This window comes from Pelodiscus sinensis, chromosome 22 (assembly GCF_049634645.1).
Source record: "Pelodiscus sinensis isolate JC-2024 chromosome 22, ASM4963464v1, whole genome shotgun sequence".
Lineage (NCBI taxonomy): Eukaryota > Metazoa > Chordata > Testudines > Trionychidae > Pelodiscus > Pelodiscus sinensis.
The window spans coordinates 4,449,692-4,475,709 of record NC_134732.1 but is presented as its reverse complement, the minus strand read 5'-3'; the positions used below and the strand labels follow the sequence as shown (position 1 = coordinate 4,475,709).

At 56.0% G+C, this 26,018-nt stretch overlaps 1 protein-coding gene across 5 annotated transcripts; it reads left to right on the top strand.

Annotated features, from left to right (window-relative positions):
• Positions 1-153: 153 nt before the first annotated feature.
• On the top strand, positions 154-25,984 carry LOC102452869 (ER degradation-enhancing alpha-mannosidase-like protein 3). Of its 5 annotated transcripts, none has more exons than XM_075905931.1 (20): positions 154-386; positions 2,181-2,226; positions 4,472-4,572; positions 5,950-5,989; positions 9,854-9,966; positions 10,379-10,532; positions 12,111-12,245; positions 13,279-13,384; positions 13,870-13,967; positions 14,715-14,840; positions 15,929-16,012; positions 17,973-18,056; positions 18,450-18,574; positions 19,436-19,601; positions 20,631-20,785; positions 21,172-21,292; positions 22,214-22,399; positions 23,199-23,364; positions 23,788-23,976; positions 24,734-25,984. In XM_075905931.1, exons 1-20 carry the CDS (start codon positions 289-291, stop codon positions 24,763-24,765), a joined length of 2,325 nt encoding a protein of 774 aa, XP_075762046.1. In that variant the 5' UTR covers positions 154-288; the 3' UTR covers positions 24,766-25,984. The 5 variants fall into 5 exon arrangements, with proteins under 5 accessions (XP_075762046.1, XP_075762045.1, XP_075762047.1 ...); XM_075905930.1 differs by having other exon boundaries at positions 155-386; positions 22,211-22,399; XM_075905932.1 differs by having other exon boundaries at positions 156-386; positions 22,211-22,399; positions 24,729-25,984.
• The last annotated feature ends 34 nt before the right edge of the window (positions 25,985-26,018 follow it).

The window sequence follows — 26,018 nt, the reverse complement described above, 5'->3', positions numbered from 1 at the left end:
GGCGCCGGAGTCACTCAGGGCGGAACGCAGGGAGCCGAGGCCTGGGGACTACCGCTCCCAGCATGCCCCGCGCCGGGAGCGGCGTCGGCAGGGAACTACATCTCCCAGCATGCCGCGCGGGGCGGGGCGGGGGCCGAGCCGGGCGGCCCGTGAGGCGCGGGCGCCATGGGAGCGGGCGCCGGGCGTTACAGGGTCGCGCGCCCGCGGGCGGGGCGGGGCCGCCGCCGGACACGTTGCGGCCGCCGCCGGGCCGCGGGCTCATGCCGCTAGCGCGGGGCGGGGGCGACCATGGGCGGGGCCCCCCGCGGGCTGGCGCTGGCCCTGCTCTGGGCTGCCCTGGCCGCGGGGGCGGCGGCCCTGGGGGCGGCGGAGAAGACCCGGCTCAGGTGAGAGACGCCCGGTGATTGCCCCCCCCACGGGGCCCCCTTCCTCAGGTGAGGGAAGCCCCGTGTCTGCCCCCCCCACGGGACCCCCTTCCTCAGGTGAGGGAAGCCCCGTGTCTGCCCCCCCCACGGGGCCCCCTTCCTCAGGTGAGGGAAGCCCCGTGTCTGCCCCCCCCCACGGGGCCCCCCTCCTCAGGTGAGGGAAGCCCCGTGTCTGCCCCCCCCCACGGGGCCCCCCTCCTCAGGTGAGGGAAGCCCCGTGTCTGCCCCCCCCCACGGGGCCCCCCTCCTCAGGTGAGGGAAGCCCCGTGTCTCCCCCCCCCCACGGGGCCCCCCTCCTCAGGTGAGGGAAGCCCCGTGTCTGCCCCCCCCCACGGGGCCCCCCTCCTCAGGTGAGGGAAGCCCCGTGTCTGCCCCCCCCACGGGGCCCCCCTCCTCAGGTGAGGGAAGCCCCGTGTCTCCCCCCCCCCACGGGGCCCCCCTCCTCAGGTGAGGGAAGCCCCGTGTCTGCCCCCCCCACGGGGCCCTCCTCCTCAGGTGAGGGAAGCCCCGTGTCTGCCCCCCCCCCCCCCCCCGGCCAGGGCTCCGACACCTCTCCCCCCCCGCCCGGGGGGAGCTGGGGAGCAGCGTTGTCCCCCCCCACCCGGGGAGAGATGGGGGTTGGGTTCATGTTGCCCAGGCTTGGGGTGTCCTGCTGCTTCTGGGGAGCTGGCAGCTTCTCCCATGCAGGGGGGGCTGTTTGGCTCCCCCCCCCCCCCGATGTGCGAAACTGCCTGTCCACTTCTCTGCCCTGCACTGAATCAAGCTAAAGCGGGGTCCCCACCCGGCGGAGAGCAAACCTCCAACGCACCGAGTTCTGCCTGGGAAAGTCGTAAGGGGGGCCGGGGAAAGGGGGGGTTTCAAGCTGCCATTGGTGAGCAGGAGGCCAGTGTAGTAATCTCATGGTGCCCCAGCGAGGCATCAGTGGGGCGGGGGCTGGATGTGCAAGGTGCTGGATGTGTCCATAATGAAAGAGACCACCCCCGACCCATAGCGCGTACCGTGCTGGCCGGTTTGCGCCAGTGCTGTGCCCTTTACAAGCCCTTGTTACAACTTGGAAATACGTCGCTAATGACTTGAGCATCTGCATGCAGCAGAGCAACTGAATGAAACCTGGCAATTTAAAAATGTAAGTCCCCTCCCTCTCCCCTCCAGCAGTCAGCCCCCCGTTTCCAAATGTCTAGGAGCAAGAGATGAGCGTTTTACGGTGCCATGTCTAAAGATGGCGTCAGCCTTGTGGGCAGCTCCATGTGAACAAAAAGCAATCTAGGGAACACTGGAACGTGTTTGTTGCCTTCCCTGCATTGTCTGCCCCATCCAGGCTCCCCCACAGAGAGCTAGGACTTCTGCACAGTTTAGGAGGGAGGGATAACTCAGTGATTTGAGCATTGGCCTGCTAAGCCCAGGGTTGCGAGTTCAATTCGTTAGGGGGCCATGCAGGAATCTGGGGCAAAAATCTGTCCGGGATGGTGCTTGGTCCTGCTGTGCAGGCAGGGGACTGAACTCCATGACTTCTCAAGATCCCTTCCAGTTCTAGGAGAGAGGTACGTATCTCGTGACCATAGTTGAGAAGGGGCCCCGTAATTCAGCCCTGATTTAGTCCGACACTAGTCCGCCATCACTGCTGGATAGTTGCTGTTTCCTCTGCTTTGAAATGGAAGTCACAGAATTCTCGATAAACGGGACTGCCCAATGGCAGTGAGAAGCAGTTCCCTGCTAGCTGAGCATCCCAATGTCTCTTTGCTGTTGCCTTTCCAGGGACCAGGTCGTGGAGATGTTTGACCACGCGTATGGCAGCTACATGGTAAGAAGTATTTTTATCTTTGTTCTGGCTCATGGTCTCTGCACAGAATGTCCTGTCTGTTCTTCTAATGCCACTTACCCAGCAGCCTTTCCTCCCACTACTTGGTCAGGTCACTTGCGCTGCTCTGCAGCTGCAGACAAAAATCCCGGAGTGTCAGGGCGTGACCACACAAGACCTCTTTGAATCACAAATGCTAGGGAAGCCACTCATGCCCCAACTCTGCTGCATTTCCTCTCCTCTTTGGGTGAGGCTATGGCATTTAGCCACCACTCCACGCTGGGTTGTGGTGCCGTTGCCCCAGCCAGCGTTCCCTGTAAGCTGTGCGCTTGGACAGCCACCCAGAAAAGAGTGAAATGCCACCCAGCTGATTACCAGAGCACCCACAGCTAGCAGCATGTGTTTTGGCTGGTGGTGCACATCTGCACATGCTTTGGTGCACATAATAAAATGTATTATATACACAACAAATTAGAGGGGACATTGGTTCCAACTCTGAGCTGGGAGGGGCTGAGACTGTTACGGAGGAGGTTGGTTTGTGCATGGAAGGATGGATCAGACCCTGTGTCCCAGTCCCCAGGCTCTTGTTTGAGGAATACAGGAGGCAGGGAAGCTGCTTGTATCCACCAAGCCCCCTCCCATGGCCATGCATTGTCTGTTTTTTCCCTGTTTCAGAAGACCACACTTGGCAAAAGAAATCTGCCTTCTTCCTTTCTGTTCTTTAAATGACGCTAAGGGTATGTCCACGTTACCAGTGCTGCAGTTGCCCAACTATAGCAGTGCAGTGTAGACACTTGCTACAGCAATGGAAGGGGTTTCTTCGTCACTGTCGTAAATGCAGCCCCCAAGAGGCAGTAGCCAAGTTGCCAGAAGAATCCTTCCATCAACCAGCCTACCAGTGTCTGTGCTAGAGCTCGGGTTGGCTTGGGTGACTTTCCACACCCCTGAGCAATGTAACTAGGTCAACCTAAGTTTAAGATATAGATCAGATCTAAAATTCATCAAAGAAATTTGTACATGGTAAAGGCCTTGGACAGCATTCAGGTGCTGGCTGGAATCCGCCCAGCGCTAGGAGGCTTGCACATGGAGGAGTGAAACTGCCTCATCTTACTCCCTTGGGCATAGAGTAGGGGTAGCAGATAATGGCAGTGGTCCATCTGAACAAAAGGGTCGCTTGAATACTGTGTGAGCTCCGACTGGTTAAGGCCAGACTGATTCTGGCCAAAATTCCCAGTGTCCTTCACCTAAATGACAGAATTTAAGGTGGCTGTCTTGACTGAGAACTGGAGCAATGGTCCAAGTTACAGTGGGAGAGGTCTAGGTTGGATATTAGGGAAAAGCTATTTCCCTAGGAAGGTGGTGAAGCACTGGCATGGGTTACTTATGGAAGTGGTGGAATCTCCGTCCCTAGAGGTTTTTAAGTCTCGGCTTGACAAAGCCCTGGCTGGGATGATTGAGTTGGGTTGGTCCTGCTTTGGGCAGGGGGCTGGACTCGATGACTCCTGAGGTCTCTTCCAGGCCTAGGATTCTATGATTGCTTGGCAATAGACATGATATTTTCTTATGATGACTGCATGAGATAGCGGTCAGCCAGCATTAGGGATGTAAAATCCCATTTAATCAGTTAAACCTATTGTTTAGCTGGTTAGTTGCTTAACTGTGGGAGGAGGGCGGGGGGAGTCTCTGCCTGCAGTAGTCCCTAACAGATTGGAGCAGCCCTAGCTCAGCATGATGGATGCGTGCTATTCCTAGCTTTGCCACTGAAGAGAGCTACAGCCGTCTGCATTCTGTAAAATGGAGCTAAGCGTTAAAGAGCAAATACTGAAATCCTCACACTCGCTTTGCACTCGCTCCTATCTTAGGCAAAATCCAATTGATGTGGAGTTCTGTCTGAGTGGGAGCTCCAGGCTTTCACTGAGTGTTTGCAAAGCCCCCAACATCCTTGGCGAAGTGCTTTAGATTGGCGGAGTGTCGGCACTCCCAGTGTTAGCGATCTAGATGAGTCCCGCACCGCTCTAAGCCGCTGTTTTCATGGCTTCACATGTCCTGGCTAGAGCTTGGTAAGGTGCGTGTGTAACTAGAGCAAACAGCCTAACGCAGGAGGCATTTCCTCTGCGACAGGAATGACCAGGGGCCTGCTTTACTTCCAGAGAGGCCCAATTTACCGTCTTGGGAGACTGTTTCCAAGTCCTAGATCTACTGTCAACAGAGAGTGAACACTTAGTGCCTGTTCCCCTCCCTTGTACAGAAACACGCATATCCTGCAGACGAGCTAATGCCTTTGAGTTGTCGGGGTCGAGTGCGTGGGATGGAGCCGAGTCGTGGGGATGTTGACGATGCCCTTGGCAAGTGAGTGTGCATGATGGCTCCCTCCGCGTCCTCCTCTTGAGCCATAGGCTGTGGAGCAGCCGTTAGCCCCAAGCATCCTCCGATAGCTTTTCTGCTGGGCATGGTTTTGTGGCTTTTCCTGGGTGTGCGTAGAACAATGCAGCCTAGCGGTTAGGACAGTAGATTGGGAATCTGGGCTTCTATTTCCAATTCAGACACTGGACACAGGGTAATGTGTCACCAGGAGCTAGTTACTTCACCACACTGTGCCTCGGTATATCCAAATGTAAAACGAGGGTGATACATACTCCTCATGGGAGCTTTGAGGCTTGAATCCATTAATATTTGAGAAGCACTTTGAGACATCTGCTGGAAGGCTCGTTAAGAGGGCAAGTGGAGGCACTATTTATAAAGTTATTCTCTGTAATTAAAGTGCATATCTTCCCTCTCCTGACCAAGAAGGGGACAGAATGAAAGCTGGCCAGGAAATGGTTTTATTCTTGCAAAAATTTATGAGGAATTGTTTTTCTGCAAAATACTTTTCATCAAAAAACAAAACACAACAAAAACAACAAATGGTCTGGTAGCACTTTATAGACTAACAAAACATGTAGATGGTATCATGAGCTTTCATGGGCACAACCCACTTCTTCAGATGACCGGAGTTATGAGTTTAAGATGTCCAGACTTAAAACAAATAGGGGAGAAGGAAGGGTTGGGGAGGGGGAAGGGGGACAAGAAGTAGAGGGTATGTAAATATCAAATGGCAAACAGGAAAAACTGGTAATCTATAAGCACCTACAAAAGCTCATGATACCATCTATATGTTTTGTTAGTCTGTACAGGATAAACTTAAAAAACAACAAATAGTCTATAAAGTGCTACCAGACTAACTTTGCTACCCTCTGAAGCAGCAAAAAAAAAAAAAGATGATATTCTGTAATTGAAAATTTTCAGTGAAAACATGAAAAAAAAAGTTGTTGAAAATGGCTCCTTGCTGCAGAACTTTGTGTTTTGGTTGTGGGGAAAAATCCACACTATTTCAGTGAAAAGGGAGGAAAAAAGTTAAGTGAAAATTGTTGACCTGCTCGATCTAGAAACATCACGTGTCACATTTTTAGAACTCTAGAGATGAATATTTATACATCTAATTTGCAAGCGCAAAGATCACTTTTACCCTTGCAGTGGCATGCACAGGTGGTTATGCATCCATTTGTGTGCTTAGTCACAGCAACTGCATGCATGGCATGCATTTTACAAGTGTTGGGTTTTGGGGGGGGGGTTATTTTGCAAAAAAAAAAAAAAATTGCCCTTTGGTGTGTGTTTCTCCTAACTTGTCCAATTCACTTTCCAAGGCTTAATCATCTGAATTTAAAATGTTTTCTTTTCAATCTGTAGGTTTTCCCTCACTCTAATTGACACTTTGGATACCCTTGTGGTAAGTCAGCAATCTGCTTCTCAGACCAGTTTATCAGGGTTTGGCAGATCTGTTGAGCTGGGTTTAGTCATGTCTGGCTTTACAAGCGTCTGTCAACAGCAAGATGGAATTCCTGGTGCAGAGGGGTTCTCTTTCGTTCTTGCGTATTGGACTCTATCCTTCCTTTGTTGTTTTTGCTTCTTTGCAAGTGAGCAAAAAATTGACCTTGAAGCTGTAGGGTTTCTTTCATGTTCATGATGGGCAAGCTTGAGGTTAAAGTACAATTCAAGTATACTTAGGAGTTGCTTGGGGCATTTTCTGTGGTGATTGGAGTGGAAGGACTTGTTTTAAATAGGACGTGGGAGGAAGTATTGGCTAGTGGTTGGAGCACCGTCAAGTGTTCAGCGCACAGACAGGTTTGGCCCATGGGAGTTCATGTGAACTTTTGCTTTTTTTTTTTTCCCTCCCCCGGCCCACCCCGTCCTCCCTCCAACTCTGGCAGCTCATCTGAGTGCTAAACATACCAGTCATTGCTGGGAGAATAGTAATAGAGATGTAGCCATGTTAGTCTGATCTTGCTGAAACAAAAGAAAGAACTATGCAGCACTTTAAAGACTAACAAGATGGTTTATTAGGTGATGAGCTTTTGTGGGCCAGACCCACTTCCTGAGGAAGTCTGGCCCACAAAAGCTCATCACCTAATAACCCATCTTGTTAGTCTTTAAAGTGCTGCATAGTCCTTTCTTTTGTTTGTCATTGCTTGGGACGTTCAGCTGAACCCACTCCCAAGCTCTGGCCAGATCTTGGCTTATGCCAGGCGAAAGGCTTTGGAACTCCGAGGGCGAAACCTGCCCTAAACTTCAGCATCGGAATGAAATCCAGACCCACAGGATCAGCAAACCTTCGTGCAGGTCTATCCAGAACTCTGGGGTTCTCATTCCAGTTTTGCCACTAACTGTCTAGCCTGGGTCAAGTCACTTTACCCCAGCTCCCACCACTGTGCTGGTTGTGCTTACTTCATGCTCCGGTCCTTAACTCAATTAACTTTTGTTTGTCTTTGAATCATTGCTTTGAGGTGGGGCTGGAGAGGAGGGGTTCAGGATGCAGGCTGACCCGGGGAGAGAGGACTATGTCAGTCCTCCCTCACTGCAGCAGCTTGCGGCAAGCTGAGATGCACCTCTTCATGGCCGCTGCAGCTCCAGCCGGCACAGCCAGGGTAGGGGTGCATGGCCACCGGCTGGAGCCGATCCAGGTTCGTCTACCCCCCTGTGGTCCCCAGCCAGAGTGCTGTGCGCTTCCCCTGGCTCTATGATGAAGCGGAACAGCCAGGAATGTTCCCATTGAGGGGGAGGAGGAAGAGCTGCAGCCTCCGCCCCCAAAGGGGACTTGAGGGGTGGGAGGCTCAGGGCTGGGGCAGCCCTCAGCCAGCCCTTTCACCTGCCTGGTGATTTTGTTTTATGAGAAGCAATCCCATTCCCGGCACAACTACACCCTTACCTTGGTTTTAGTTGTAAGAGGAAGCTGTATACCAAATTTGGTGGTCCTAGCTCTTGCTGTGTAGGAGGAGTTCCTGATCGAACAGACAGACTCGCGCATGGATGGACAAACTCTCTCAATTATATAGTAGATGTATTGCAGGGAGATAAAAGCAGTCTGTTTGAAAGCAGTGCAGTTAAAACCCTGGAGCCTCTCATTTTAGCATGCATGTGTCTTGCTTACAGAAGAGAATCTAATCAAAATGAAAAATGTCTTTGCTGGACATATGCTCTTCAAGGGAAGGACACTCTCGTCCAGTGGCTCGCATGATGGGGCCCTGATCTCAGCTGAGGCTTCTAGGTGCTACCGCCTAGATTCTTTGATCCTCCCCTTCCTCACTTCCATAATTTGTTAGTTTCCTTTATCCCCTTCTTTTTCATCTTAATGCATCTTCCTCTTAGTATTAATCTCCTGAGCGATGAACAGGAAAATGAACGCATGTTCATTCCAATAATTTTCTCTCCCAAGAGCCCCTTCTGGAGCCTAGATTCTATGTTGATTGATGTTTTAGTGATAAATTCAAGGCATGCTTTCCTTTCTCGGCTTCTGTCTATCTTCGGCGTCTTTCTCCCTTTAGTCTTGTTTCCTTAATCCTATTGTCTAGTCTTAATCCTGGATTTATTTAGCTGGCTTCATCTAGTCTTGTCCGTGCGTGTGTTTGTATTGGGGTAGGTTCTAGTCACCTCAGTCATGGATCAGAGCCCTGTTGTGCTTGGTGCTGTACAAATGCAGAACTGAAACATGGTCCCTGCCTCAAAGCAATTACAATCATCCGCCCTTCTTGTCCTTACTTTCCTGTGGCCAGCACTGTCCTTGTGGCTGTCCCGCCCCCAATATACCTGCTGGTATTGCTTTTTTTTGCTCAAAAATCATGAATCAGGTCCCATGAAATCATGAGACTTTAAAAGGAATCTATTATAAACTGTAGGTTCCTGTTCTTGGCCTTCTGTCTTTTAAGTGTGCAGTGTGTACCCAGGCCATGGCTTGAGGCTCTTCCCATGGGAGCTAGAAACTTGTCTTAGGGAAGCTGAGATGTGGGATCTGAGGCTATTTAAAACAAAAGAAAACAACAAAGGGCAAATATGGGGAGACTCACAATGAAATCATGTGTTGGCAGCCTGGGGACCACTCACATGCTTGTGTAAGACCAGCACCTGCTGGCACTGGAGATGTTGACCGTAGGTGCCCACACTGAGCTAGAGACCCAGAAAGCGCCTCTGAGCGGGAGGTTGGCCAGGTGGTCAGAGTTGCTAGCCTGGGACTTGGGAGACATAGGCTTATTTCCCTGCTCTGCCACAGACTGTCTGTGTGACCTTGGAAAAGTCACTTAGCCTCTTGGTGCTTCATTTCCCCAGGCACCACTGCCCTGCCCCCACAAGGGTCTGAGAGATGGACACTGGTGCGTGCGTGTGTGTGTGTGTACACACCTAAGTACATAAAATAGCTAGATCTGCCGTGTTTAGGAAGGTCCTGCTCTCCCAGCAATGGGATGTCTAAGCAGATGATCTGGAATGTTACCAGCAGATTGCAGTTATGACTATCATTTATCTAGCACCCAGCAGTGTGCTAGGGGCTTTACGTGTAACCCACACACCTAGTGGGGTTCACTGCCCCATGGAGTGCCATTTAGACCACTTACGAGATATAAGAACAAGGGAGCTCTACAGACCATGCTGCGAGCCAGTTGGCTTTTCAAGCTGTAGAGGCTTCTACCCTAAGCTCCAGAGGGCCCAGGTTCAAATCCACTCAGTGGCAGTTAGGTACACTTCTCACAAGACCACCTTGCAGGCTCCGTAGACAACATATAGTCAAAGCAGTGTTCCTTGCAAGCCAAGCGCTCGGGTGGCCACCCAGGAGAGATTCAGATACTGCCCAGCTGACTAACAAAGTGCCTACAGCCAGCAGCATGTGTTTCTTTTGGTGGTGCACAAATGCCTGTGTGCACATGATAAAATTTATTCCACACATGGGTGGAAACAATTAGAGGGAACATTGAGCCAAAGGAGGGATTAGTCCTAGCAGAGGGGGAACTGTTGGATTGTTGTTGGAGGGGGCTGAGAAGAAGATGGGTTTGGAGGAGGATTGGGCAGAAGGGAGGGAGGCTGTATGGTGTGCTGTCTCAGGGCAGGTGTGCCAGGCGCAATGGGTGTGACAGCATTGCTGTGGGGGAGAGGGAACTGGAGCACAAGGCTTTGGGAGGTGGGTAGCCGGGAGGGGTCTGTGAGTAGGGCCTTTAGAACCAGGCAGGGCAGAGCCATCTGAAAGCGGACGTGCAGCGAGTGAGGAATCGTGTTGTTGACCCTGCGCCGCTGACCCGAGTCTCGTCTCTCCCGCGGCTCTCGCTGCCAGGTCCTTAACAAGCTGGATGAGTTTGAGGACGCGGTGCGGAAGGTGGTGCTGGATGTGCAGCTGGACAACGATGTGGTGGTCTCTGTCTTCGAAACCAACATTCGTGTGCTGGGGTGAGCCCCCGCGCGGGCAGGGCTGAGCCAGTGAGGCGTACTGCAAAGGCTGGGCATCCCCGTCGGTCTCCTTCCGCTGCCTGCCCAAGCACGTGCTGCCCAGCCAGTGGGTCTGGGATCTGTCAGATGTGCTGCCGCCTGTCTCTTGGGGGTGGCGTTGGAGGATGCAGAAGAGCTTGGGGGAGAGGGGACCGGCTGCTTGCTGGGTATGAACTGCACGGGGTTCCACGGGGCTGGACAGTGGGGGCATCCCCACAGGCTCTGGGTCCATGGCTCACCAGTGGGCCTTGGGGCTGGGTGCGGATGGGCCTAGTGGGGAAAGTGAGCCCTGAGCGCCTGAAATGGGCTGTCTGGGGTCTCAACTGGCAAAGTCCCTCTGAGCAGCCTGACCCCACCCTCCTCTGTCATGCAGGGGCCTGCTGGGGGGCCATGTCATGGCCGACATGCTGAAGGCACAAGGCGTGCGGCTGCAGTGGTACAAGGCCGAGCTCCTGCACCTGGCCCGGGATTTAGGATACCGTCTCTTGCCCGCTTTCAACACCACCAGCGGGCTGCCATACCCCAGGGTAAGGGCGTGGCAGGTCGGAGCCGGGATGGGGGAGGCTGCACATGAACTGGCAGAGACCAACCCAACAGCAGCAGCAGTGAGGCCTGTGGGGTCTGGAGCCACGTGTGGGCCCGGGGGCGTCCCCAGAATGCCACCTGCCTCGGCAAGCCGCTTCGCTGACTCAGATGCCCAGCAGCACCGTGAGTGGGGGCGGGGCTGGCCCCTCTTGGCAGCCTCCCAGTGCAGCCGCGTGACTGAAAGGGGTTCAGAGCGCTCTCTCGAGATGGCTCCGTACTTCCTGGGCTGTTGCTTCAGGTCTGAGGCAGCCCCAGAGACGGCTGCATCCTGCTGCAGGAGATAGAGCAGATTCCAGGTGGCTTATGGTGGGGAGAGGAGCACTTCCGGATGGCTGTTCAAACCCTTCCAGCCCTGTGTAGCCGGTAGCTGATCTTCTTGACAATAGGGCACACGTGGCCCACTTTCTTGGCCAGAATACCCCTTTCTGTGCTGGGGTGCAATGTATCGCATGCCAGCTGTTTGCTACTCTCCACCCCAGAGGGGGCTGCATTTGGCAGATGCTTTGTAAAGCTCTGCAGGACAGAGTGCTGCATGACAGCAGAATAACCTCATTGCCGCACGTGACAAGTCTGCGGGAAAACATAAGCAAGACACAAGAAGTCATTCTTCTGCTCTACTCTGCGCTGATTGGGCCTCCACTAGAGAACTGAGTCCGTTCTGAGCACCACATGTCAGGAAAGATGTGGTGAAATTGGAGAAGGTCCAGAGAAGAGCAACAAAAATGATGAAGGGTCTAGAAGACAGGACTTAAGAGGGAAGGCTGAGAGAACTGGCCTTGTTTAGTTTGGAAAAGAGAAGCCGAGAGAGGGCATGCTAACAGCTGTCAAGCACCTAAAAGGGTGTTACAAAGAGGAGGGAGAAAAATTATTCTCCTTGATCTCTGAGGCCAGGCCACGAAGCATTGGGCTGAAACTGCAGCAAGGGAGGTTTAGGTTGGACATGAGGAAAAACTTCCTCCCTTTGAGGGTGATTAAACACTGGAGTAAATTGCCTGGGGTGGTTTTGGGATCTCCAGCATAGTCTAACCTGCTCTTAAAAATCTCCAAACACCTGTCAGGGTTTCTCAACCAGTGGTACGAGTACCCTCGGGGTACTCGAAGTCTGGGGGGGGGACGTCAACACAACTGAAATTTGAAGAAAGCTGAATGTTTGTTTTAAGTTTTTTGACAGGGCTTTATTATTTTTGTACTTATTACACCCAAAAACACCTGGCTACTATTAAGTTGTTTAAACAAATGTGTAGCAATGGTAGAAAAAAAAAGTTGTCTGAAAACTGTAGGTACTGGGGGGCACTTCCTTTTTTTTTTTTTTTTTTAAAGGGGGTATTGATAATTTTTTTTGAAGGGGTACTTTATTAAAAAAACAAAAAAAGTTGAGTAACGCTTATCTAGAAGGTGCTTTGTCCTGCCGTGAGGGCAGGGGACTGGACTTGATGCCTTCTCGAGGTCCCTTCTCGTTCTAGTGTTCTGTGAGTCTGTGGTGACTCCTAGTGAAACTGAGAGAGCATCTCTCCATCCAGGTGAACCTGAGGTATGGAGTCCTGAGTCCAAACTCCCGGACAGGCACCGAGTTGGACACCTGTACGGCCTGTGCCGGCACCATGATTTTGGAGTTTGCTGCCCTCAGTCGCATGACGCAAGAGACAGTTTTTGAGGTAGGTGGTTTGGAGGCTCAGTGGAAGAGCAGATGGTGACCTGAGGAGATCCTGTGTGTGGGGGAAGGGGGCTCTTTTCCCACAGTGCCTGTCCTGGGCTGCCCTGGTTCACTTGAACTTGCACAGAGATTGGGCCAATCCCCTGAATGCCAGGAGCCAGATACACACGGTCAACTCCTCCGGCTGCTTCTTAGCCATCCGTCCTTTGTGGACCAGGCTTGAGTCCCCGCTCTCCACTGGCCCGTTTCCTGCAGCCCCTGGAAGCCCACAGATCCCACACCATCTGCACTCACCCTAACAGGGCCTAGCGCAGCCTGTGCCATTGGCATGCCCACAGGATCCCTGCTGGCCCTCTCTACAGGCTAAATGGGTGAGGAATGAAAGGGGGCTGGTGAGCGATCCTGCAGAACCCTCCCCCCTTCCCCTGGTGACTAGAGAGCAAGAGAGGAAATTAGGGAGATTGTCGGGGAGGAACAGGTCGCTTCTGTAAGCCCGAACCCTCACTACTGGGATGGTCCTGATGATATTGGGACATCTGCTCCCCTTCCCCCCGCCCTGCTGGGATCTGGGGCACGCCCTGCCCGGTGCTGCTTGCTCCTGCAGGCAGCTGGAAGATGGAAAGTGCAGCCCTGTGCGGAGCTCGTCTGTGCTGCGCTCCCTAGTCGGCGAGCGCTCAGCAGGCTGCCCCAAAGCGCCAGGCAGGGCTTAGCAAATGAGTAAGCAGTAAGAGCGTATCGGGGTGGGGGATGAGTCCATTTTATGTCTCTGATGCCTGGAACCCAGGGCTAGGTTTCTTGTGGCAGCACCCGCTGGCTTGGGAAGCGTCTTGCCCCCATTTTACAGATGGGAAACCCGAGCTGCAAACCCCCCAGTTAGTGGCAGAGCCCAAAGGTCCCGAGTCCTCTTGTAGGGCTGGTCCCCTCTTCTGTCCCCGTGCTCTGCAGGGTGGGTCTGTTCAGTAAGGGCTGCGTAGGAGCCGTTACGGGGGTGTGACACGGAGACACTGCACGTTCTCTCCTGCCTCCGTTCTCAGGACACGGCTCGCAGAGCACTGGATGTCCTCTGGGAGAAGCGCCAGAAAGGGACCGACCTGGTGGGCACAGTCATCAACATCCACAGTGGGGACTGGGTCCGCAGGGGTAAGCGAACCGCAGGCTCAGTGCTGGGGGCCGGAAGGGTCAATGCTGGGAGTACCCAGGTCAGCGTTGCGCGTGCGGCTGCCTGGCGGCAGAGCTGGGCCGGCTGGTCCCGCGCCGCCTGCATGCTTTGTGGGCTGCGGGGTGGAGCTGTGCATTACTCCCCTTTGCTGGGGTGGGGGGAGCCAGATGACCCCTGGCAGTCCCAGCGCCTGGAGCTCCCTGCTGGGACACTGCTCAGCTAGCTCTGGGCAGGGCTGTTGGGCAGCGTGCGGAAGGTGGTGCCGCTCGCTCTGCCTGCTGCTGGGCCGTGGCCGGAGATCTGCCTTGCTGAGGGCGTGGCCGGCGCGGTCAGGCTGTGCCAGCGTGGGTTAGACCAAGGCACACGGGGCAGGAGAAGCCGCAAGGCCCTTCTGGGATGCCCGTGCGGGGGCGTTCGGGGTAAGCCCTGCACTCACTGCCGGCTGCGCCCGTTGCGTGTTCCCTAGACAGCGGGGTCGGCGCCGGCATAGACTCGTACTACGAGTACCTCATGAAGGCCTATATCCTGCTGGGAGACGACACCTACCTAGAGAGGTTCAACGCTGTGAGTACCCAGGGCAGCCCCTCTGGCTGATCAGGGCTCCCCCCACCCTCTGCCATCTGAGAACTCCCCGGGAAGGGGCGGGGCCAGCTGGAGCCCACCAATGAAAGGCCAGGCCGCCTGTCTGCCGCCGTTTCCTTGTACGGGCGCGGCTCCTGCCCCAGCAGGCTCAGCGAATCTGATTTGCTTCTCCGTCATGAAGCAAGAGCAAGTCCTGCACGGGGCGGCCGGCTGGGTAGTCAGGAGCCTGCAGGCCAACCTGGCATCTCCTTGCTCATCTGGGCGGGGTGGGAAACATTGCTCCTTTGCCACAAACACGCTGCCATGTTCTTTCCAGCTAGAGCCATTGCGGAGCCTCTCCCCCCCCCCCCCCCCCTTCGTTGATGGGCTGGGGAGCTCGGCCTCCGTTCTGAGGAGGGATGGGGAGGCTTGTGGCGCCTCTCCTTGGTTAGTGCGGCAGCCAGCAGCCGCGCTCCTGTTTGCTCACACGGCCGTGGGGTGGACGTGACCCAGAGTTGTGAGCACGGAAGAGACGTGTCCCGTGACGGACGCACTTCGGCACGTGCGACAGAGCTGAGACCGGGCGCAACTCTAACTTTGCCAGTCCCTGATCCCTAAGTGCCGCCCTGGGGAGCCCTCCCGTTGAGTTGTAAACTCTTATGCCCTCCCTGCTCTGCTGCTCCTGTGTCTTGCTGGTTTGAGAGCCCTTCCCTGCTGGTTGGATAAGAGCTGGTGTCTTTCTCTCTCCAGCATTACGTGGCCATAATGAAATACATCAGCCAGCCTCCCCTGCTGCTCAATGTCCACATGCACAACCCCACCGTCAGCATCCGGAGCTGGATGGACTCCCTCCTGGCCTTCTTCCCTGGCCTTCAGGTACAGCAGCGGCCCTGGGCAAGAGGGACTTGGCCGTGCCAGGGCTCTGCCAAACAGACACAGGCTGTTGGGTTTCACGGAGCTGTGCTCAGAGGCCGCCTGGCTGTCCCTTATTTGCCTGGCTCAGCCAAGGGGCAGGTCGGTGCCATCGCTCAATTGCGATATGTCAAATTAACCGACTGTTCTGCTCTTCAGCAATTGTGAGTCCTTTAGCTGATATTTCCCGAGTCAGCGTTTGTGCTTTGGTTCATATCTGGCCTGTGATCCTAGCATATGAGTGCTTCATAGTCTTTAATGTATTTAGCCTGTGATACCCCAGGGAGCCGAGCATTGCTAGGATCTCCAGTGCATAGAGGGGAAACCGAGGCACAGCAAAGCTAAGTGACTTTCCCAGGGTTGCCCAAGAAGTCAGTGGCACAGTCAGGAATTCAACCTACGTCTCTTGGGGGGGCAGGCTTTTGCCCTAACCACTCCTCCTTCTCTCCAGGCTTTTGTGTCCATACAAAAGCTGGTTTGGGGGTCTCGGGAAGCATGTGCTGCAAGGTGACCTGTTTCCCAATGTCCGTCTGTCAGACACTCTGTCCCGGGCTGATCTGCTCAGCCTGGCTCAGCACTGGCCCCAGGGATACAACCCAAGGTGAATCAGGGCCACGGGTCCAGGAGGAAATAGGCTGTGGGCAGCATGGTGGTGGCTGAAGCTAAAATACCTTCCCTCCTTCCTTCTGCCGGCTTTGGCTGGGAGGGGACAGCGGGCACATTGTGGTTGATGTGGGAGGGCTATAACCGACATGTGCAATGAGTTGGTGGGGGCTCAGCCTATGGCGCTGTCTGCATGGCCCAGCCCGCCCTCCATGTAGCTGGCATTAATTAGCCTTCTCCCTGGGTTGGCCTCTGAGTGGCAGCATTGACACCGAAGACCGAAAGGGACTAGTCTGGCGTCTGTTGCACCATTATCCCACGTCTCTTCCTCGCTGCTGTCCCAGCGGTCGCTGCGATGGGCCAGGAGCATTTCTAATGCCCCGCAGTTGCCCCCGGGCCATTTGTATCCCTCTGTGGTGCCCCAGGGAAACGGGCTTGTCTGTCCCCAGGTGCTGAGGGGGGATTTGAAGCCGGCCATCGAGACGCACGAGATGCTGTACCAGGTCACCAAGCAACACAAATTCCTCCCGGAGGTGAGTGGACGAGCCAGTTGCAGCGCTCCCATTGGTCTCTGGGCACTGCCCACCAGCCGCTGCGACAGGGAAACCTTCCTCCCTCCCTCGCCGCGGGGGCGTTCGTCAGCCTCCCGTGTTCTCGCCCTTGTGCCAGGCGCAGGGTTCTTCCTGCTGCCGAGTGGCCCCGGCACCGGCCCGCCGAGCAGGGGCTGGATTGTGAGCCCTCGGGACATGCCCAGCCGGGGCCGGTCGAACCGTGGCCTGCGTTCCCTTGTTGCTTCCAAGGACGTGGTTCGGGGCTTGGTTCAGTGCCTCTCGAAGTCGATAGACTCCCATTTACGTCCGTGGGCTTTTTAGATGAGGAAAGGGTCCCGGGGATTGCTGCTTTACCCCTTTATATGGTCTTTACAGCCATGCGGGAACTGCTGTCCCTTCTGCAGGGGTTGAAATGCCCGAGGCCTCCTTAGCTGCCCAAGCAAAATGCCCTCCAGCCTTTCACGCTCTTCTCCCAGCTCTGCACCTCGCTAGCTCTCCAGGGCTGGACCCAAAGCCTGGGGAAGTCGATAGGAAATTCTCACTGATTCCAGTGGCTTTGGATCCGGCCCCCAGTGGGCAGTGTCTGAACGAAGGACGTAAGCGACTATTCGAGTAGGAAGCTGAGGCTTATGGGGTAGTCGAGTCAGTACTCGAATACTTGCCCCCCCGCCTCCTCTTTGATCAGAGGCAGCAAGGGAGGGGAGCAGAAGCCGTTGCTGGGGGGAGCTGGCTTAAAAGCCATTCCTCATCGGCACTGTCTGCAATGCATGGAAGGGCGCAGGGCAGGCAGAGCCATGGCGGTCCCGGAGCTGGCGCGAGCCAGGGCTGCTGAGTTCCAGCTCACGCTGGCTCTGGGAGCCACCTGGGCTGCAGCTCTGCCTTTTAAATGTAATAAGCGCCACCTGGCTTTACTACATTTAAAAAGCAGAGTCGCAGCAGTCCCGGAGCCGGCGTGAGCCAGGACTGCTGAGTTCCAGCTTGTGCTGGGTCCCCCGCTGCAGCTCTGCCTTTTAAATATAGGAAGAGTCACGTGGGGAATCTACCCCGAACCTATCCCTGCTGCGATTCTGCGGTTTAAATGTAGTAGGAGCCAGACTGCCTGCGCGCCCGGCTCCTACTGCATTTAAACTGCAGAGCCGCAGCTTATTGACTAAATTGTGCAGTTGATACACGTTGTACTGAGTACGCGATTAGTCAGTTACCCGCTTCTTAACATCCTTAGTCTGAACGTGCTTGTCTGTGTGGACCCTGCTCCAGCACACTGACGGGTGTGGTGCTTTGGCAGATTGCTGTTCCAAACACAATCGTGGGGCACTGTTTGTGTGTGGGAGTCAGGCCCCTGTAGCCATTTAGGGTCATCTATGCTGCACCGTTATTTCGAGATAACTATGCGAGCATCTACACAGCCATCCCGTTACCGCAAAATCATTTAAAAATAACAGGCATCTTACTCCGAAATCTGTAAACCTCATTCTACGAGGAACAACGCCTATTCCGAAATAACTATTTCAAAATAAGGCGTGTGTAGATGCTCCATGGCTGCTGTGTCGAAATAGCCCCTCACCAGGGCCCTTCTAAGTTATTCCTCCCCAGTGCCTCCTGGGACTCTCAATCGGGGTAGTGCGTCCACATGAGGGAAGCCGGCCTCAGACTAATTTTGAGGCTTCCATCCAGCGTAGACGTGCTATTTCGAAATAAGCTCTTTTGGAATAACTGTTCTGTAATAGCTTATTTTGAAATAGCCGTGCAATGTAGACGTACCCTTAGTGCCTGGCAAGCTAGAGTGCTGTACGCTTGCATCCTGACCCGCTACGCACTCAGTCTGCAAATCGACAAGCCCTTCGTGTGTGCGTAGTGAAAGTGGCAGCTCGTATCTTAGTGCGTGCGCTCTCTCTCTCTCTCTCTCTCTCTCTCTCTTTCTCTCCCCCTCCCTTCATGAAAGGCGTTCACATCTGACTTTGCCGTGTATTGGGCCCAGCATCCTCTGCGGCCGGAGTTTGCCGAGAGCACCTACTTCCTGTACAAGGTAAGTCCTGTCCCGTGTCTTGGCTGGAAAAACCAAGCAGCTGAACGCAAGTGGACGTGTGTAACCCCTATAAGGTCTCAGCAGAGCTTTATCAGACTGGAGAGTGTCGTTGCTCCCAGCAAACGCCGGAGCTGGTGGAGAGAAGAGCCTGTGGCGGATCGGCGGCTTGCTCGTGTTGCAGGCTGACTTTCGAAGGCGTGGGCGAGTGAGAGTTGGTCTGAGCGTTCCTCGTGGCGCTTAGTTCCTTTCCCAGTGGGGTGGCAATGCAGGACTGACCCGGCGGAGAGAGACTTGTCAGGGCCAGCTGTGAATGAGCCGCCGTCCCCCTTGGACTTGGCTGTGCTGGAAGAGTGGCTTGGTGGCAGGCTGAATTGCAATGGTTTTCTCTCCCAGGCTACCCGGGACCCCTACTACCTCCAGGTGGGCAAGTCCATTGTAGAGAGCCTGAATGCCTATGCTCGGGTGGCCTGCGGCTTTGCGGCGGTGCAGGATGTACGGACGGGCCGACATGAGGATAGGTGAGTTGCACCAGAGTAAATGGTTGTGTAGACAAGGCCTTAGAATGGACCAGTAAACTCCGGGCTCAGCGGTAAAGCCACCCAGCACAGGAGCAGCCTCCAGACTGTTCTGATGTCTCACGTGGTGGGAAGTCCAGGATCTCCGGCCTGTCCTGAACCGTGCGGTGCTGTGTGTGCAAGACCCGCTGGACTCTCCCCAGCGGCCTGCAGAGGGGTGGTTAGAGCCATTTCCAGAGCACAGCCGGAACAGAACGGCCTTGCCCCATGGCGGTGTTGCTCTGAATATGCCTTGACAGGGTTCATCTGGAGTCTCTTGCCTATCTGAGGAGCCTCGCTCGCCTCCATCCCCCTCTTCCCACGAGGCTCCCCCCTTCACTGAGCGTGGCATTTCTAGAGCCGTTGGCTTACACAGCACTTCGCTGGCACACAGAGGTGGCCTGTTAGCTTACAGAGCCCCCAGCCTGAATCTAACAGCTGACCCCAGAAGCCAAGAGAAAGGAGGGACAAAGGTAGCACACGGGCCCGACTCTCCTGGAATGAAGTCTGCAGAGCCACGTTGGCTCAGGAGGAAACCTAGTCCCCGTGTGTGCGCTCTGTCTGTCGCGGGAGTAGGAATGCGCTCTCCCAGCGGCCTTGCTGCAGGAAGTGGAAGAGAGTGTTTTAGCAGCAGCTATGTGGGCCTCACAGGGAGGAGGCCTCTGAAGTTGCTGCTTTTGGCCATCTCAGGACAGGTAAAGCCGAGAGGAAGGACGCGATTCCCTGGAGACTTAGGGATGTGGCTAAATCTTTGCAAACTTCTCGGTTTTTGCGGCCGCGTTCTCAGTGGGCCTGGCCTCATGCCTGTCTCTGTTTGCCCTGCAGGATGGACTCCTTCTTCCTGGCTGAGATGTTTAAGTACCTCTACTTGCTTTTCACGGAGAAGCGGGATCTGCCGCTGGACATTGACGATTACATCTTCACCACCGAGGCCCACCTGCTGCCCCTCTCGCTCTCCACTGCCCGGCCCCCCTGCCCTAGGAACGTGACTGTACGTCAGCTGTAGGCTTTCTTAAGGGTGCCCGGGGCATGGTTAGCTTCAGGGTGCATCTCTGACTTCCATGGCAGTTTTCAGAGGAGGAGCATGGCTGGTAATTTTCCAAGGTTAAAACCCTATTGGTCACAGCCTGAGAAGGAATTTCCAATGGGAGCAGGCTCCTGAATCCCTTAGGCAGCTCACTGAGGGATCTGGCTTTATTTGTAAAAGTCGGTCAGCGTTGCTGTGAAATGTCGGGGCGGGGGTGACGGGTGAATGTCGAACACGCATGCGCACGCGCGCCTGTGTGTGTGTGAGGGCGTGCAGAGGGACACGGCCGCTGAACTCTGCTCAGCAGGACTCAGTGCTGGGCCACGCATGCTGGAGCCGTTCTCCCTGTCCCACGGGAGGGGGAAGGACTTGCTCGAGGTTACCCAGCAAACCAGCGGCAGGGCAGGGACTAGAACCCAGAGCTCCTTGGTCCCGGAAGGCCGTGCCGCCCTCCACAGCAAACTGCTGGGGGATCTGTGCAGCTTGGGCCAAACCGCCAGGCTCTGCAGCTGGGCCTCTAAGAGTCTCGCAGCCTGTGTGAATGGGGCGCAGTGGGGACATGACACCTGCCGACCAGCGAGTCCCAGGAGCCTCTGACCTGCCTGAGCACAGCTGATGTGCTGGGGCTTGGCGTGTCCACAGGCTACCCCCGCTGACCTTCCAGCACCCCCCGGAGTAAAATGGCCCCCGCACACGTAACTCCAGTCTCCTGAGTGAGGCTGTCTCCGGGGTCTGCTTGTTTGGCACCAGGCCTGCTGCGGAGCGGAGCAGAGCGCCTGTGCTGCCAGCCCTGGCGTGGACGGGGCCTGTCGCTGCAGCCAGGCTCTGGCTCGTGGCAGCTTTTCAGAAGGAGGCCTTGCCGCTGTCGCCGGGGAGGCTGAGCTGGGCTGAGCGGCTCTGCTCCCTCGCTGGGCGCTGGAGGGTCAGGGCTGGTCACACAAACCCAGGGGGCTGCGCATGGTGGCGGACGTTGATCCTCGTCTCTCTCTGCAGATGTTTCCCAGGGGCCATGGAGAGGAGGGGATTTTTACCCGTTCTTGCCCCAGCGCACAGACTCTCTTCCCCAATAATCCCACCTTCACCCGCACCATCCGGGACGCCCACAAGCAGCTGCTGCAGCCGGGCGCCGAGCGTCTGGCGCTCTTCAGGTGAGTGGCAGCCCTGGGACGGCCTGCGTGTTTCTGCCAGAGCAGAGATCCCGGGCCAGAAGGGACCATTGGGGCCATCCTGTGTGACCTGCACCACATAGGTCCTTGGACGTCCCCCTACAAATCCCGGCTTCAAGGCCAGGCGCGGTGTTGGAACAAGGCCAGGGCTTCGGACACACCTGATTGCGATTTAAAACGCAGAGCTGGAGAGTCCACCCGCGCTGGGTACTGGGGCTCGCTGGCTAATCACACGCACTGTTAACAACTTGCCCCCATATCTAGCCTGAATTTGTCTAGTTTCACCCTGCAGGGGCTGGATCTTGTCTGGGCTTGGGCCGGGGGGCGTCGCTGTCAGCCTGACTCTGGCTGCTCCTTGTCTCCTGCAGGGGGATTGAGTTCCCACTCCATGACACCAGGCTGGAGCCCTTGGAGATCCTGAAGAGCATGGGGCTGACCCTGCTCCCGCTGGGCGACAGGAGCGTGCAGCTGACTGGCCTCCGACACAGGGTGAGCGCTGAGCGCACCGTGCTCTGCCCACTGCTGGGCACCGCGGAAGTCCAGGGTGAGGGTTCCTGGCCAGGTTCCAACCAGCTCCAGTCACCTCACCGGGAAAACTGCAGCTGATCTTCCAGGACTGAGCATTTCCTCCACGTGGGTGTGGGCAGCCAGAGGCTCGGCCTTGCTGGGGCAGCTAACGAGACCTTGCCCCAAGATCACCTCCTACACCTGAGTGTCTGTCTTTAAGCAATGGCCTTCAAGGATCCTCCTTGTCTGTCCTGGGAACATCTAAAGCAGGGGTGGGTGCAGCCCCTGGCTTGCCTGGATCCAGCCCCTGACGCTCAGGGCCTCCCTCCTATCACTGGGGAACCTGCGCTCGCGCTCCAGCCCCCCCACTGCCTCACCGTGGGGCTGGAGCGCACACAGTCTGCTAGATTGGACCCCCCCCCCCCCAGGGCTCTGGTGTGCGTGGGGCGTGAGGGGAGTGTCTCTGCTTCTCGGTCGGGGCCACGCCAGAGGGGTTGATTTTGCTTCTTGCTTGTGTGTGGCCCCCGACTGACTCTTCCGTGGGCCAGTGTCCCCGACCCAAAAAACATTCCCCACCCCGGCCCAAATCCCATCCAGCTGCCAAGAGTGTGCAGCTCGCTCGGTGGTCATGTGTGTCAGGTTTCCAAGTGCATTGTCCATCGTTGCCAAGTAGAGTTGTTTTCCTCCAGGGATCTCTGACAGGTAACCCTCTAGCCAGCCTTGGGGGGGAATGGGAGAGTATTGGCAGGGCCAGAAGTTTTGGGTGCCGTCCCCAGCTTGTGCCCTAGCACTCCTGCCGGGTGTCCGGAGCGGGTGGCTGACGTCTCCAGCTGCCAGCTAGGTTATTGTGTGACTTCAGCCTGCCAAGGCCTGTACAGTGCTGTGTCTCTCCCTCCGCAGCAGGATGCTTCCCCCCTGGAGCTCTTCAGTCTGAAATTCATCACCGAGCTGGTCGACCCGCCTGCAGGAGAGCAGCAAGGCATCTCCCCACTGGCTGTCCAAATTATTTCTCCCCCGTTTTTAGGGAGAATGGTACTCACCGCTGGACCAGCCCAGTTTGGAATGGACCTGACCAAGCAGGAGCATGGGGTGAGTGACTCTTTCACTGCTAGTAGCTGGCGAGTTTGGCTGGGTTGGGTCTGCAGGGGTGTCTAACCTTTCCTGGCTGTCCTTGCTGGGCCATAGAGCTGGCCAGCTGAACCTTGCTTCCTGAGCGGCTGTAAAGAAGTCACGGAGTAATTTTGCTTTGCCTGTTCACTATCGATGCAGCATGACGGGTCACCAAAGCCTTGTTTCTGCACCTGGATTGGACGAGCACTTAAAAAAAAAAAAAAACCAGGAGAATAAAATTTCTGCTCTCAAGTTTGATCTGTTTTCAAACGAAGCCCCGTTCCTGCGAGGCGTGAAACCTGCAAGCTGCGACTGGAGATTGGGAATTGTCCTGGCTGGCTGTAATTGCTCTTTAAAGTCCACAGAGACTGCAGCATAGCCAGGCCCCGCGACCCAAAGCAGTTCTGGGAACTGGCAGGCTGGTATGGGGGAGGGGGCACGTACTGTGATATCCCCTGGGCTAGCTTCTAAGTGCCGGGGGTGTTACACCCCTTACTCAGCTGTTACCTGCCTCTTCAGTGGGTAGATGCAGCCTCTGTAATGCGGAAGGGCTAATGTTGGGCTCCCACACCACAAGCGACTGGTGCACGCAAGCCATCGCCGAGCCTCAGGGTCCCTAGGGAATTTGAACAGGCCTTCCTGGTGCTCAACAGGCTTTGTTTACACGTGTCAGTGTTACCCTGCGCTGTGAGCCCCGGGGCCAGGCGGGCGCCGCACAAACACCCAGCCAAAAGACCGGCCTTGCTGTCGGGAGCTCACCTGCCTCTGCTCCCGGCAGGTGAAAGGAAGCTTAGTGCAGAGTGACCCGTACCAGGCCTGTGCCGCTATCACCAACCAGGAGGAGGTACATGGGAAGGTGGCGCTGGCCCAGAGAGGCGAATGCATGTTTGCTGCCAAAGCCAGGAACTTGCAGACGGCAGGCGCCGTGGGGGCGATTTTCATCGGTGAGTCTCCAGCACGGTGGTTAGCGTGTGCGCGTCCCGCTCGCCGATGGCGCAGGGGGCACCGGGGGCTCTGACGTGTCGGGGAGTGAAGGCAAAAGCGCCACCGCGGGGCTGGGAGCTGAGGCCTGTACCAGAATCATCTTTGCTGCTGAGGTGTCTGCTCATTGCAGAACCCTGCTTGCTAGGTAGAGGGTTTATGGGAGAGGCAGGAACTGCAGTTACCTTTGGGGTCTGAGCCCGCCTCTCCCCCTGCTCGTAACTGTGTATAGTGCAAGTAAGACCAAATATCCTACCTGCATAAAATTGTGGGTTGGACTAAACGCCCCCATCAGCAGCTGCCCTTGAGTGCGGTGTGTGCGTTGTGGCCGTGTGTACGATGCGCCCAGCTGTGCCCCGGAAACACTCTCCTCTTCCCCTTGTTAGACAACGCTGAAGGCAGCTGCAGCGAGGAGATGGTTCTGTTCCAGATGGTGGGAGATGGAAGCACCAGCGACATACTCATCCCCCTGGTCTTCCTCTTCCAGAGGGAGGGGCAAGTCCTCCTGGATGCGCTGTCCCAACATCGCAATGTGGACGTGCTCCTGGGCCCTAAAGCCCTGTTCCGAGGGCAAGGTACGAGAGGGGGAGCCAGAGGGAGCTGAGAAGTGCGGGGGGGGGGGGGCGGGAGAGGGAAGAGGCGATTGAGTGAGGAGCAAGCTCACCTTGGAGCCAGCTGGTTGCCCAGTTACTAAGGCAGGGACAGGCTGCTGGGCTGGGCTCTGGGGGAAGAGGGGTGTGAATGAGAGCGAATGCCTGGCAGCAGAACTGAGAGAGTCACGGTGGACACGTTAACTTCCCGGGGGAGGGTCGGTCGCTTTAGAACAGCTTGCTGGGGCTGGGGCTGTGGCGGGCTTGGAGAGGAGCCTGTCACAACCCAGTAAATGAGATGGAGGGTGTCGGATCCTGCGTTGGGGAGGAGTTTGCAGTGTGGAGCCCACCCCCTCTTACCTTCCGACTGGCTGGGCCCAATGTGCACCACTGGTGTTGGGCCTGGAGATTTGCCCTTCACAGAGATTTGGCCCCACTTGCCTGCCTCTCTTCATGGAGGGGCCAAACCTGAGCGCTGCTGGGACCTGGTGCCCCACGTGACAACACCGCGAGCAGGGAGCTGAGTCCTGTTGGCCCTGGGGACTGGAGCTGCACCTGGCCCCTTTGACACATTCTGCTTTCACCAGTGCAGATGATCACACTGTTTGCCTCTGCCCTTCACAGCTCTGGATGGGGTGGGGGGGGGCTCTCCAGGAGCTGTAGGTGTTTGGAGCCGGGTTAACAAGGGGAGCCCACCCAGCTGGTTTAGAACGTTCATCCTGTCACTGTTCTAAAAGTCTAGAAAACACGGAGCAGCTGTTGCCCACGTGGTAGCCACAGACCCCGGCGCCAGGATGGTGAGACGTGCTCCAGACCAAGCATGAGTTGCACCTGCTGCCCAGGAGGCTAGTGGCCAGCCCCTGGCAAGGAGAGCCAGGAACAAGCAGAAGTGCCCCTGTGCCCGGCCAAGCACGGAGTCACCAGCTGCCAAAGACCTCAGGCATGTTCATGTTGGTCGTCTGGGGGAAGGGACGGCCAGCATTCGGCTGGAGGCAGCAGCCTGGAGATTTGCAGCGTCTATTTTCTGTAGCATGTCGGTGATGCGAAGGGCCGTGGTGGGTGTCATGGACAATGTGCGTGTTTGAAATGGAAAGAAGCCACCCTTTGGGATGGGGTGGCTGAGGTGAGTACTAACCTTGCCCTTGCAGCCAGCAAAGAGCACGGGACTTTGTACCAAAGCAGCCAAGACAAACCCAGCTTCAACCGCTGGTGTCTGAGCCGCTGTCAAGGGCTGGGCTCTGCTCTGCATCTCTAGTACTTTGAAACATCCAGGTGGGAAGTGGTCAGCGAGGAATCCTGCTGGCCTGTGTTACGGAGTCGAAGCCCTCGCCTGCATGTGTAGCAGGTACATGGCCCGCCTGGCTCGTAAGCTAACTGAAATGTGACAGCCTTCAGGCCCTGAGGGGGTGAACCCACAGCTGCAGCACACCTCCGGCAGCTGTAAGACTGGATTAGGACATACCTGGTGTGAATGGGGCACCAATGGAGGCCCTTGCTTTAAAAAATAGCCTTGGAAAATTGTTCTAACTGACCTACTCTGGTGCTGTTCTAGCTCTCAGCTGGCTCTGCCGGAGGGTTGGCAGGAAGAGGTAGCACCCCTCAACCTTGCTCCGGAGGGCTGGCAGGAGAAACAGTTCACTGCAATTACTGCCCTGCCCTTGAAGTTCTGACTCATAGTGATACAAATGTGCATTGCTCTAAACAGAGCACCAGAAACCTTTTTCTGCCCCTGCCGGGAAGAGCAGCTTGAGAATTCTGGTCTTGTGCCGTCGTTGGGAAGACTTTTCTAAATCCACCGGTGGCAGGGCGCTGCTTGCTCCTTCAGGTGGAGAGGAACGGTCTCTTCTCACACGGTGCCTCTGCCAGCTGCACTTTACTATGGCGTGGCCGTGAGCCATGGGCTCTGTGCTTTCAGGTGCACAATGTTGCTAAGGAACTGGCCTTAGCTGCCGGCTGGTTTGAGTAAATGAAATGTTCCTCTTGTGGGCCCTTGCGACAGCCTGTGTTGTCTTTTGCACAAACCCTAC